The 13,082-nt window shown below is 47.9% G+C and overlaps 2 protein-coding genes across 2 annotated transcripts; one reads left to right on the forward strand and one right to left on the reverse strand.

Moving 5' to 3' along the window:
- The first annotated feature begins 227 nt into the window (after positions 1–227).
- LOC115558965 (zinc metalloproteinase nas-9) lies at positions 228–10,446 on the forward strand. Its single transcript, XM_030377531.1, has 18 exons — positions 228–380; positions 617–698; positions 1,014–1,085; positions 1,371–1,526; positions 2,158–2,278; positions 2,659–2,837; positions 3,264–3,345; positions 3,832–3,956; positions 5,583–5,635; positions 5,942–6,028; positions 6,060–6,063; positions 6,813–6,890; positions 7,349–7,504; positions 7,939–8,059; positions 9,294–9,472; positions 9,673–9,754; positions 9,867–9,991; positions 10,357–10,446. Coding segments are annotated over exons 2-18 (1,686 nt in total). The 5' UTR covers positions 228–380; positions 617–634; the 3' UTR covers positions 10,359–10,446.
- Positions 10,447–11,039: 593 nt separating this feature from the next.
- fadd (Fas (tnfrsf6)-associated via death domain) lies at positions 11,040–12,092 on the reverse strand. Its single transcript, XM_030376882.1, has 2 exons — positions 11,750–12,092; positions 11,040–11,461 (listed from the first exon to the last, which is right to left on the reverse strand). The coding sequence occupies exons 1-2, from the start codon at positions 12,045–12,047 to the stop codon at positions 11,178–11,180; spliced, it is 582 nt and encodes a 193-aa protein (XP_030232742.1). The 5' UTR covers positions 12,048–12,092; the 3' UTR covers positions 11,040–11,177.
- Between the last annotated feature and the right edge of the window lie 990 nt (positions 12,093–13,082).

A 13,082-nucleotide genomic window follows, 5' to 3' on the forward strand; every position in this document is an offset into this window, starting at 1 on the left:
ACATGAGGTCCAACATGGTAGCTAAAAAATAAGCACTAGATTATCCAGATGTAGCAGGAGTAATAGATGACAAGCTCCCCACTGGTTCTAATTACAACTGTTCAAGGTCTCCATTACTCCCATGGAATTGATGACCAGTCACTTCTAATACCAAACCTTCCAACATACGGCAGTCTTCCCACATAGGCACAGAGAACCTTTACTATATGTTCATGTAGTAATATAAGATAAGCACAGCCAATCCAGCTGACTCAGGGATGCAGATGTCCTGTACACAGCCCTGGTTCCTGTAGTGATGCATTAACACCTCCAGTATATAAACTCCTTCCCCTCGCATCTGAGCACCTTCACATCTGTGCCCTGCCCTGTTCTCTACTAAGGTAAGAGGATTCACATTTGTTTGCTTCAAGCGTTGCCATCTATGTGTTCTGTTCACCATGTACCTTGATATTCACTATTTAGTGAATTAGGTTAGTGTCGTTGATGAGCAAGTACCTTTTGTACTCGTGCCCCACACTCCTCACTGTTCAGGTGGAGCGGAGGTATTAAATATAACCTTGTTTGAACTCTTTTCTCTCTCTCTCTCCCCCCCCCCCCCCCCCACACTCTTTGGCAGGACTCCCAGAGAGACAATATGCTTAAGTTCAGTGTTGTGACGTTGCTGTTGCTTTCACCGTGCTGCTGGGCTGATGAGGAGGTAAGGGTGGAGTTGATCCATGATAATCCAAACTACATTCTATGATGAAAAAAAAGACTTCTAGTGATCTTTTGGTAATGTTAAGTGTGAATGAAGTCTATATTGCCTACACCTTTTGCACTTGTATTTCATTCCATCCGTATGACCTGTGTTCTTGTTATTCTCTTTGATTCTATTGCCGACTGACCCTGCAGGCAGGTGGGTGTCTTCTATATACTCTAGATCTATAGAACTATATACTCTGTCTAACTCGCCCAGAGTTCAGACCGGAACAGGCAGCGAGGAACTCAATAGTCTGTGGTTCTTTTCCTCCATACAGCAGTGGAGGACGGCCGGCTGGGAGATCTTCCCGTCTCTGAGCTTCTGGAGAGAGCCAACAGCAACCTGGGTACGACACAGCACGTCAATCACGGGTTGTGGTCCCCTCCCTGTTGTAGTCCTCTCCGCTCCGTGTTGTAGTCCGCTCCGTGTTGTAGTCCGATCCCTGTTTTAGTCCGCTCCGTGTTGCAGTCCGCTCCGTTCCTTGTTGTAGTCCGCTCCCTGTTGTAGTCCGCTCCCTGTTGTAGTCCACTCCGTGTTCTAGTCCGCTCCATGTTGTAGTCCGCTCCGTCTTGTAGTCTGCTCCGTTCCGTGTTGCAGTCCTCTCCCTTACGGCCCTATCCCCTTCTTGCAGTCCGCTCCGCTGGGGGTCCTGTCCTGACGGAGGGAGACATCGTCGTTGACGAGGAGGCCGAGAGGAACGCCGACCCGTGCACGTCCAGTGGCTGCATGTGGCGCCCGTGGACGGACGGCATGGTCTACATCCCATACTACATCAACAACCAGTACTGTGAGTCCAAGACCTGGTCTACTGTGAGTCTCAGACGGGTACTACATCAGCAACCATTGCTGTGAGTCCTAGACCAGTACCACATCAGCACCCAGTACTGTGAGTCCCAGACCCAGTCTACTGAGAGTCTCAGACCAGTACTACATCAGCACCCAGTACTGTGAGTCCAAACCCGGTCTACTATGAGTCCCAGACCAGTACTACATCAGCACCTAGTACTGTGAATCGCAGACCAGGTCTACTGTGAGCCCCAGACCCGGTCACTGGATTCCAACCACAAGTGTTTCCAAATCCAGCCTTCGAGCCTCCTAGCTTCCAAAGACCGCCTCCATTTGGAAGCATAGGGGCGTGCTTGTGTTATTGTGTTGGTAGGAATGTCTTTAGGGGCATTGTTAAGTGTTTAGTTATGATATAATTCGTCATTACTGGAGAAGTTGTGTTTCAAACTGCTGCAACGTCTCTCACGTGAGACGTTCGGCTAGCCAAGCCTAAAGGATATTAACGTTGAGTTTACCAAACTACAACTCTCCCGAGTCCTCTGAAAATGACAAGTCTTTCTGGGAGGACTGTAAGAGGAGAATGGAGCAGCTCTGTACGGTGAAATGTAAGATGTCATTGGTTTTCCCTCCAGCTTCTCGTGAGAAGGCCATCATCACCCGCGGCCTGGAGTCCTTCTCCTCGTTCTCCTGTATCAGGTTCAGACCCAGCCGCAGCTCAGACCGGGACTGGATCAGCATCGAGTCCAAGGGCGGGTAGGTAGGAGCCCCGAACCAGTGTGGGTCATTGATTGGTTTCCATTAAAACACAAAATAAAAGCAGTTTTCTTTGGCCTTGACGCAAAAATTGATGAAATAACGTTGTTCAGAAGTAAAACAACATCTTCCTATTCATATACCTGCAATTATTATGCATCAAAACATTGTGAGTGCGGGGGGGAGGGTGTGTGTGTGTGTGTGTGTGTGTGTGTGTGTGTGTGCGTGTGTGTGTGTGTGTGTGTGTGTGTGTGTGTGTGTGTGTGTGTGTGGTGTGTGTGTGTGTGTGTGTGTGTGTGTGTGTGTGTGTGTGTGTGTGTGTGTGTGTGTGTGAGAGAGAAGGTTCCACCGACTCACTGTCGTCCGTGTTGTGGCTCCAGGTGTTTCTCCTCCATCGGTCGTCGTGGGGGGGGCCAGGTGGTGTCCCTGGCCCGGCAGGGCTGCCTCTACCACGGGACGGTCCAGCACGAGCTGCTGCACGCCCTGGGCTTCAACCACGAGCAGACGCGCTCCGACCGTGACCAGTACATCAGGGTGGTGCTGCAGAACGTCCAGTCAGGTTGGTTGGCTTCAGCTAGCCTTCAGTTAGCCTAAGTTAGCCTTCAGTTAACCTTCAGCAAATCTCAGTTAGCCTTGAGCTACTAACTAACCCTAAACTTCAGTAAACCTTCAGGTGGCCTCATTTAGCCTTCAGTTAGCCTTAAGCTAGCCTTTAGTGAGCCTTAGTTGGCCTTCAGTTAACCTCAGTTAGCCTTCAGTTAGCCTTCAGCTAGCCTTCAGTTAGCCTCAGTTAACCTTAGTTAGCCTTCATTTAGCCTTCAGTTAGCCTACAGTTGACCTCAGTGAGCCCTCATTTAGCCTACAGTTAGCCTCAGTTAGCCTTCAGCTAGCCTTCAGTTAGCCTCAGTTAGCCTCGGCTAGCCTCAGTTAGCCTTGGGGTTGTGTGATTGTGTTTCTTTAATGTCATGATTTCTATCGGTTGAAGGGATGGAGCACAACTTCAGGAAGAAGAACACCTTGAACCAGGGCACGTCCTACGACTACAACTCAGTGATGCAGTACCACAGGTGAGAGGACCCCCACGCATACACGCACACGCACGTACACACACACACGCACGCACGCACATACTTAGGCACACATGCAGACAGAAAACCAGATACTCACAAACACACACACACACACATGCCCTCCCCCTACACACACACACACACACACACACACACACACACACACACACACACACACACACACACACACACACACACAGACAAGCAAACAGACCCCCCCCACCACCACTCACACACACACACACACACACACACACACACACACACACACACACACACACACACACACACACACACACACACACACACACACACACACACACAAACACACAATCATCCCTCAGCAGGATGGCTGGTCCCAGTCTGTGAGTCTAACTGGTGTGCCTCCAGTACAGTGAGTCTAACTGGTGTGACCCTCCAGTACAGTGAGTCTAACTGGTGTGACCCTCCAGTACAGTGAGTCTAACAGGTGTGACTCTCCAGGTATGCCTTCTCTAAGAACAACCAGCCGACCATGGTGCCAATCCCTGACGCCAACGTCTCCTTCGGGAAGGCCACGCAGATGAGCCGCAACGACATCGCCCGCCTCAACACCCTCTACAAGTGCTGTGAGTGCAGGCCTCACCAAGCAAACACACACAAACACGCACACAAACGCACATGGGTGCACACAAACACACATGCACTCACACAAACGCACAAACGCAAGCACACAAACACACACAAACACTCAAACCCCCAAAAGCTCACTCACACTCAAACACACACGCACACACACACTAACACACAGACGGGCATGCACACACACACACACACACACTCAGGTTATCTCCCATGCTGAATCTGACCACTGACTCTCTGCTTCGTACAGAGGACTGGCTGGACGAATGGACGGGGGTTGAAAGGGCTCCTCACCGAACACCAGGAAGGTCTCCTCAGCGGCCTCCAGAACGGGCCTCTCACCAGCCCCCAGGAGGGTCCCCCCACGGCCCCCAGGAGCTCCCATTAGACCGCCCTCATCATGATAAACAACATTAAACCAACATTCTGTCTCTGTTTCTGCGTGGCTTAATGGCTCTCATAAGTATTTTTTAAAATATATATAAATTTGGTCTTTAGCTCTGAGTAAAGAGCAGTAGGCTGCCCCACCCCCCCCCCCCAATGTTTGCTGCTGGTTAGACACTGCTGCCAGACAATACATCTAAAGTAGGGATGTCCGATATTGGCTTTTTTGCCGATATCCGATATGCGATATTGTCCAACTCTAAATTTTCGATTCCGATATCAGCCGATACCGATGTCGATATTTGGGTTATTTTTCCTCAAACCTAATTTAGGTAACAATACATATCTCCTGTTGTGGAATTAACACAACATGCTTAATGTTATTGTGATGCCCACTGGATGCATTATTGAATGCAACAAGGCTTTCCAAATGTTAACATTGTCTGTGCAAAATAAGAAAAATACTTCAACTTAATTTAAGGGAAAAGTGCCATGTTTATTTTTATGACAACAGTTTGGATTACAGACAACAGTTTGGATTACACTCTCCCTGAGATAATCTTGACAATGCCCACAACAAATAGGGCAAACTTGACTTCACAAATGATAAAACATTGTACCTGAACAACTATGTGCAACATAGCAGTATGTTTCTTTAACTAAAACTCAATGACCTTAATTTAATAAATGCACAAATATGAGTCAATTACAATGTGCACTGTACTGCACAATTTTGAAAACATTTATTTGAGCTATAAATAAAAAAAAAATATATATATATATATCGGTTTTAAGGCAAAAAAAATCCGATACCGATATTGACAGATATTAACTTTTTATGCTTATATCGGGCCGATAATATCGGTGGGCCGATAATATCGGACATCTCTAATCTAAAGGTATTCAAACGTGTTAAATACTCCTAATATAACATGAAGAGGATGGCGTATTATGTTTATTGTTTTAATGTTGTGACTTTTTCTGACCTTGATGGAAATGAGAGCCCTCCTGTAGTTGGGAAACGTAAGAATAGTATCTCAGCACATTAAACCCAAAATCAAGGGCATGACACACATGACCAGGGTGCCCATCCAGTGTGTACACACACATGGGCCCCGACCCAGACATACATGTGTGGTGTTTCACACGGGCTGCAAGGATTCTCAGAAACAATCTAAAAGTCTATTTTTGGAGGCTCTCCCAGATGTCCACATCACACATGTGACCATATAAAACACAGTCCAGTGGCTCAGAACTCACAAACCGTGTTTCTGAACTCAAGGTAAGGCCTACTCCCTGCTCTGCTCTACAGTCGGAGAACACTTGTCCATACTGGTATCTTAAGGCCGTAACAGAAATGTGTTTTGTTTTTACTGAGAGAGGGCAAATGATATTGCTTTGCGCTGCTGCACAGCATGACTTCAGTACCAGCATGAGTCTGCCAACCGTCTCTCTCTCTCTCTCTCTCTCTCTCTCTCTCTCTCTCTCTCTCTCTCTCTCTCTCTCTCTCTCTCTCTCTCTCTCTCTCTCTCTCTCTCTCTCTCTTTCTCCCTCTCTCCCTCTCTCTCCCTATCTCTCTCTCCACCAGAAACCTGTTGCTATGATGGTGAAGATGTTTTTGGCTGTGTTTGCTCTGCTGCTGGCATCAGCTGCTCTGGTCCAGGGGCAGACTGAGGTAGGGCACCCAGTCTTCATGTGTATTGAAGGAAGGTTGGCGTGTTTACGCTGAAACAAACACTACAGAGACAACACAGACACAAATAAAGAGTAATGGATGATGGATGGATTTATATAGCGCTTTTCTAGACACTCAAAGACGCTTTACAGTGAAGGGGGGACCTCACTAACCAACCACCACCAGTGTGTACCACCCACTTGGGTGATGCACGGCAGCCAATCTGCGTCAGAACGCTCACCACACACCAGCTTCAGGTGGACAGGAGGATGATTAGGGGACCAGATTGAATGAGCCTGGTTGGGCCAAGAAGAGTAGAGGAGTAACTGCTATGTTGTTCATTTAATGAATGTTTTCATGCTCTTTCTTTTCATATCTCTCGTGGATACGTCCAGGAAGGTAAGGAAGACCCTTGGTTTACCAGCTCCCTCAAACAGAACTCAGTGTGTTCCAGTGATTTCATCTAGCATGAGAGTAGAATCAAAGTATTCGATGACATTATGACGTTATTTGTGGTTATGAGGCCCACTTCAGTAGGAGTTAAGGTCCTCAGATTCTGTCGTAAATTCATAGGCCATATAAATAAATAAGTAAATACATCAGCCATATAAATAAATAAGTAAATAAATAAGCCTTATTCTTGTAATACGTTGAGGAAAATGACCAAACAATAAACCCACACATTTGACATATGTAGTGAATTGAGTCTTTAGACGACATTGAGATGCTGATGTGGTTCACGTCCCCGGGTTGAGACCCCATGTGCTGTGTTTGCTTTGCGCAGAGGGGGTCCGCCGCGAGAAAGTCCCTTCCCTTGGGATGTCCGTGGGAGAGCTTCTGGAGAAAGCCAACCGAGGCCGCAGTAAGATGAAAGAGAAGCCCTCACTGAGCCCGGCTGGTTGGTTGAGGCAGCCTCACCTGCCCGAGTCAGACTGATTGGATGTTGGGGCTGCACACTTGTTGACCAATGAGAAATCAATACGCAACAGGTTAAACCGGCCATCACCACACACACTCAGGGAGAGACCTCCTGCATGGCAGCATGGGGCACCAGGTCATGGATCGTTGCAAACTTTGACAATAAACCGGGTTCCCAACACCCCCACCCCTGGTCTGGGGTGGGGGTGAGCCCAGCCCCCCAGGGGTTGTGCAGAATCTGTCCTTCTTAAACTAATCTTTCTAACATTGACATAATACATTATCGGCCATGACTTCAACATGCAACCAAAATCCCACTGCTCCATGAGTGGCGTTGCAGCCCCCCGAGCACCCCAGTATCCTGAGAGGTCCCTAACCCCCGTTGTCTGCGGACCCCCACAGCTCTCCGCCCTAATGAGCCTGTGGTGGTGGAGGGAGACATCGCCATCAAGACTGTGTCCGGGAGGAACGCCGACCCCTGCACCGCGCAGGGCTGCCTGTGGAGGAAGTGGACAGACGGCCTCGTCTACATCCCCTACTACATCGCCAACCAGTACTGTGAGTGGCTGCCGCTTCTGGGATCCACTGGGATCCTTTCAGATCATCTCAGATCCTTCTGGGATCCTTTTGCTTCATCTCTCCTTGGATGTTATTTCAGGAGCCATGCTGCTTTCGGATGCACAGTAAACTTGTTGTCTGAGGTGGCTTAGGGTTAGGGTTAGGGTTAGGGTTCCTGGTCGTTACAATAGCAAAGAAAGATTGTGTTTGTTCATCATACAGAATTGTCAGAGGCAAAGTAAGAGAATTCAAATATCAATGTAGAAATCTTCAATAGGATAAAAAATGGGCTGAGCCCATTCAAGCCTTTATCTGCCTCAGAACTCGCTTCAAGACTTTTTGCAGAAACTGGTCCAAGACGTTCTGCAGTACAGGATCTCTCATAACTTCCCTCCTGGACTGATGAGGTTCTTCTCCCCCTGTGTGTGCGCCAGCGCCCCGGGAGAAGGCTATCATAATCCGGGGCCTGGAGTCCTTCTCCGCCGTGTCCTGCATACGCTTCCGGCCCACCATCCAGAACGACGTGGAGTGGCTCAACATCGAGTCTGAGAGCGGGTGAGAGACCAGTCGAACACAAACACTTCGCTCAGTAAACCACCTTCAACCGATTGGAACAATTCCTCTGTTAGAGGAGCCACACATAAACATGATGTCATCTTAGTGATGGACGCCTGCAGAGGAGATCCTAGCAGCTAGTTCACTATTTGAGAGCAGACACTTAAAGGTCCCATGACATGAAAATCTCACTTTATGAGGTTTTCTAACATAAATATGAGTTCCCCTAGCCTGCCTATGGTCCCCCAGTGGCTAAAACGTGTGTTTGTTTGGTGTAAAACGAGCACTAGCTGTTCTTCTCGCCTTTGAAAAAACAGAGGCTCAAGTGCGCTGATTTGGAATGTCTGTGTTTAGGACGTCATCAAGCATCTAAGCTCCTCCCCTTACTCTGCCTGGCCCGCCCAGAGACCTTGGCCCGCCAATGAGACTCGACCGTGCGAGCGGTCGAGACCGTGTGTGGTTCAAGAACATGAACCACGACATGGAGGAGAAAGGGAATGTTGGCGGCGAATGTCTCCCACTTGAGCCCCGCTGAGGGACCACCGCCGGAGGCGGATGTGCCTAAGCGCTGCCCGGCAACAATCCCTTTCTCCTCCTTGTCGCGGTTCAGTCTACTTCACATTGATGTGGACATTGAAGAACCAGGAACGTCGGAGAACCCAACACGGTCGTTTGAGATTCATAATATCGGCTCACACAGCTTTTGGCCGTGATAATATAAATTATATGATGTAGATATCTATGTAGGCTATATGATAATATTTAGATATAGAGCTCCAGGACTCCCGTGTGTTCTAGAATATTTACAGAACACGGCTAAAGGCTGTGTGCACCTCGCCATTGCGATACATTGGCTGTAAACAGAGCGCATGGTACCGTGGCTGCAAGCTGCTCAGGGCCACACCCCCACCCTCCTCCTTGACCCGCCTCGCTCCTCCTCATTTGCATTATAGCTACAGACACCAAAACAGCGCATTTGGGGAAAGCTCAATGTGCGACTGGCTCGGAGTGGCTGTAACTCTGCACCATGGCTGAATTTCGGGAACGTCTTTGAATACTGTGTTAGTTGCCCACTAATACCTATATTAGAGAATACATAAAATAGCATGTCATGGGACCTTTAAAAACATGCAGGATGTTAGCAGGATTGAAAATGGAAAGTCCAGCGGAAACCCACCTTGTGACCTCTGACCCTGTGACCTCTAACCCCTTGCCCCCTGTGTGTTCCCTTCAGCTGCTACTCCTGGGTGGGTCGTCAGGGGGGTAAGCAGGTGGTGTCCCTGGCCCGGCAGGGCTGCCTCTACCACGGGACGGTCCAGCACGAGCTGCTGCATGCCCTGGGCTTTAACCACGAGCAGACGCGCTCCGACCGCGACAAGTACATCAAGGTGGCCTGGGAGAACATCATCGATGGTGAGGACCCAGTGTGTCACGCTCTCCTCCTCCTCCGAGGGGCCCTTCACGCTCTCCTCCTCTTCCTCCTTCTCCTCTTCTTCCTAGTGTCCCGTCACGCTCTCCTCCTCCTCCCAGTGTCTCCTCATCCTCCTCGGTTCTGTAGGGATGTTTTACTGCGTCTGTTTCCTTGAGTTTTGAATCTGCGCTCTCCTCCTAAGATCAGAAATACAACTTTAACAAGCTCAACACGCTGAACCAGGGCACGCCGTACGACTACAGCTCCGTGATGCAGTACGAGAGGTCAGCCTGCCTCCGGTGCCACGGCGCGATTCGCATCAAGTACCGTTTATAAACCAGACGGTGATTAACAACCAAAACAAACCATTCGACTCCTCCTTCTCCCGCCGTGCAGGTACGCCTTCTCCAAGAACAACAAGCCCACCATGATCCCCATCCCCAACCCCAACGTGGCCTTCGGCGAGTCCCAGGAGATGAGCAAGAACGACATCATCAGGATCAACAACCTCTACAAGTGCTGTGAGTCCCCCTGTCACTCAAGTATCAGAGCAGTGCAGGAACCCAACAGGGAGTAACTAAGGAAGGTAGAGCAGTTTGACTTGTTACCACCGGAAGGTTGCTAGTTCGATCCCCACGCACGTAGTGTCGAGGGGTCCCTGAGCGAGACGCCTCACCCTGACTGCTCCTGACGAGCTGGCTGTCTCCTTCCATGGCTGACACCACCGTCGGTGTGTGAATGTGTGTTTGGCCATAAATGTAAAATGTAAATGTACGCATGAGCAAAGGAACACTCAACATCGAGCTTCAAAGATGCTTTTTTATCAAAGTTGAAAAAACACTGCCATCACGCGTCCATTCAGAGGTTTCTCTTCATGTCTCCACAGGAACGAGGCTGTGGACATGAACTGCAGCTGAGAGCAGATCCACTCAACGTTGAGATCAAGTTGTAGGAACAATAAAGATTCTTTTTCTCAGACGTGTTCATTTATTTCACAGTAGAGGCCACATGCCCCTTGCTGGGTTCATAGCAGGGCATGATCAGGGGCAAACGGATCGTGTCGTTTTGTGATTGAGGGAATATTACAAATATTACAGATATTAAATGTAGGCTAATGCAACAAAACAAAACTAAAATGTTTATTGCTATTATAACGACTAGTACTTAGCAAATTTCAACTGATTTTACTCATAATACAAAAAGCCTTGCCAGGATTTGGACAACTTGTTTTTGTGTCTATGCTGATTTCAGACATTCACTAAAAAATATGACCGTGGTTCAAGCAATTCATAACATTCCAACCATAAGGAATATTATGAGTGTGTGTGTGTGTGTGTGTGTGTGTATTTATGTATGTATTTATGTCTGTCTGTCTGTGTGTGTGGTCCTACAGAATAAAAGCCTCCTGTATGTTTTGTAAAGAACATACATTAATTAGTTTTCAACAGATTCATGTCGTAGTTAATTGTCTTAAGTGATTCTAGTATATATGGAATTATTATCCTATTTTATACATTTAAACCTAAGTGATAAAGGAGATGTTCGAATAGATAGAGATCCATCATGAGGAAACCTTTAAAGCAGACGTTTATTGCATCATTTACCGTCTGCCCTCCTCCAAACCAGTCAGTCGCTCCACCATCACATCTCCAAAAATAAAACACAGTTTGCTTTCACTGCATAAACAATCTTTTGGACGTTGCTCCATCACTGCTCACTAGCCTCCCGTAGCCTCTCCTCCACCTTCTCTGCGGTGAGGTTCATCTCACATGCTCTGAGGGCGACCAGGAGGTGCTCCGCCTTGGCCTCCCCCCGCCGGGTGCTCCTCCACTCCCGGACCATCTCCATCGCCACCTCCTCCAGGTCCATCTGCTGGCCCCTCCGCTCAATGTTCTTGATCTTCACCTCCGATAGGCCCAGCTTGCGCGCCAGTTTGCGCCAGTTTCTCCCTAGATGTTCAGCGATCACCTCCGCGGCCAAATTAATGTTCACTGCAGGAAGGTGAGATAAAGCGTTGCGATGAATGTACAAACAACAACTGTCTAGAATCACTTAAGATAATTAACCAAGACATGAATCTGTTGAAAACAAAAGTGAAGTAAAAGTTGAGCTCTTTACAAAACCTACAGGAGGCTTTGATTCTGTAGGAGTAGGAACACACACACACACACACACACACACACACACACACACACACACACACACACACACACACACACACACACACACACACACACACACACACACACACACACACACACACACAGGGTGTATCATACCTCCTTCTGCGTCCCTAGGGTCATTCGGACCCCCAGTAGGACCAAGGTTCCCAGTAGTGAACAGGTCCGACAGGTCGCTTCGACCGACTTGAGTCAGGAGATCACTCAGGAACACCGCGTCGTCGTGTTGGATTTTCTTCCGTTCGATAAGGACCTCAAATAGTTCGTATCCTTGGGTAATCTTCTCCAGACGGGCCTTCCCGATGAACCCGCAGAGGAAAGTCAAATCCTTCAGCTGAGACTCGGTGAGCTGGTTAGACACCTGTAAGAGTTTTTGTTTGAAAAGGTCCGCCGACATCTCGACTCTTCAGCCGGAAGTTGTTAATCTGAACTTTCTGTTTATTTCCTCAACTGTAGGTGTCGCTGTTCACTCCTTATTTATGCACGCGCTTAAAGCGCGGGCACGAGGCCGAGCAACCGCTTACGTCCCGATCAAGCCCCTAAGAACAGTGCATTGCTCCTATAATGTCTCGTCGTTGCGACTTGTAGGACATGGACATCCAACGTCCAAGTGCTGTCACGTGATATACGGTTATCTTCCACAGCATGACATAACACATCTCAGGACGTGGTAGTGCTCAACTTTGTTGGAGAATCTCCATACTGAAGGGTATAGTTCTTCTGCAGCAGATGTGCTGTGAATTCCAATATTAACACAACCTTAACAATGACCTGCAAAAACTATTTGTGTGTGTGTGTGTGTGTGTGTGTGTGTGTGTGTGTGTGTGTGTGTGTGTGTGTGTGTGTGTGTGTGTGTGTGTGTGTGTGTGCAGTCATTGCAGACGGATTGCTCATTTTACGGAGGAGGGCAGAGAGATGGCAAGAGGAACTCTACCACCTATCTTCAGTATCCCGAGGAAGCGCAAAGTGTCCGAAATGAAGGAGACATAATATTTGTCTTTTCTTTATTTCTTTATTTTTTATTGGTTTGTTTGAAGAGAAAAGCAGAAAATAAAATTGATAATAATGGATACCAATTCCAAGAAACATGTTATTTGAATCGAAATGAAATCATATATTGCTGGTTTTAAGCACACAATATACACCGTAAGAAAAAAAAATGCAGACTTCACATTTAAGAAAGACTACTGGGGGAAGTTAATTTCAAAATCGACATAAGTTGAGCCTCTTTTCTCACATGTGAATTGTGTTACGTATTTTAAGAACAAATGCTGCTCCCACATAGCCTATAGGAAGCAGATTCAAACACACAAGCTGTATTACCCTCACATAACCACTAGGAAGCAGGACCGAACATATAAGCCGTAAATACTGTACATAGCCACAAGGGGAGCAGGACCTCCCCCCTATACGTCACATAGGACACGCCCAC

Source organism: Gadus morhua, chromosome 14 (genome assembly GCF_902167405.1).
Source record: "Gadus morhua chromosome 14, gadMor3.0, whole genome shotgun sequence".
NCBI classification, from domain to species: domain Eukaryota; kingdom Metazoa; phylum Chordata; class Actinopteri; order Gadiformes; family Gadidae; genus Gadus; species Gadus morhua.

Excerpts from the sequence above, each read along its gene's own strand:
- LOC115558965 (XM_030377531.1), top strand. The coding sequence starts at position 635 with ATGCTTAAGTTCAGTGTTGTGACGTTGCTGTTGCTTTCACCGTGCTGC. Across the intron at positions 2,838-3,263 it reads GCTGCAGAACGTCCAGTCAG|GGATGGAGCACAACTTCAGG; the intron begins GTTGGTTGGCTT and ends TATCGGTTGAAG. Across the intron at positions 8,060-9,293 it reads AACATCGAGTCTGAGAGCGG|CTGCTACTCCTGGGTGGGTC; the intron begins GTGAGAGACCAG and ends TGTTCCCTTCAG.
- fadd (XM_030376882.1), bottom strand. The coding sequence starts at position 12,047 with ATGTCGGCGGACCTTTTCAAACAAAAACTCTTACAGGTGTCTAACCAG. Across the intron at positions 11,462-11,749 it reads CCCTAGGGACGCAGAAGGAG|TGAACATTAATTTGGCCGCG; the intron begins GTATGATACACC and ends ACCTTCCTGCAG.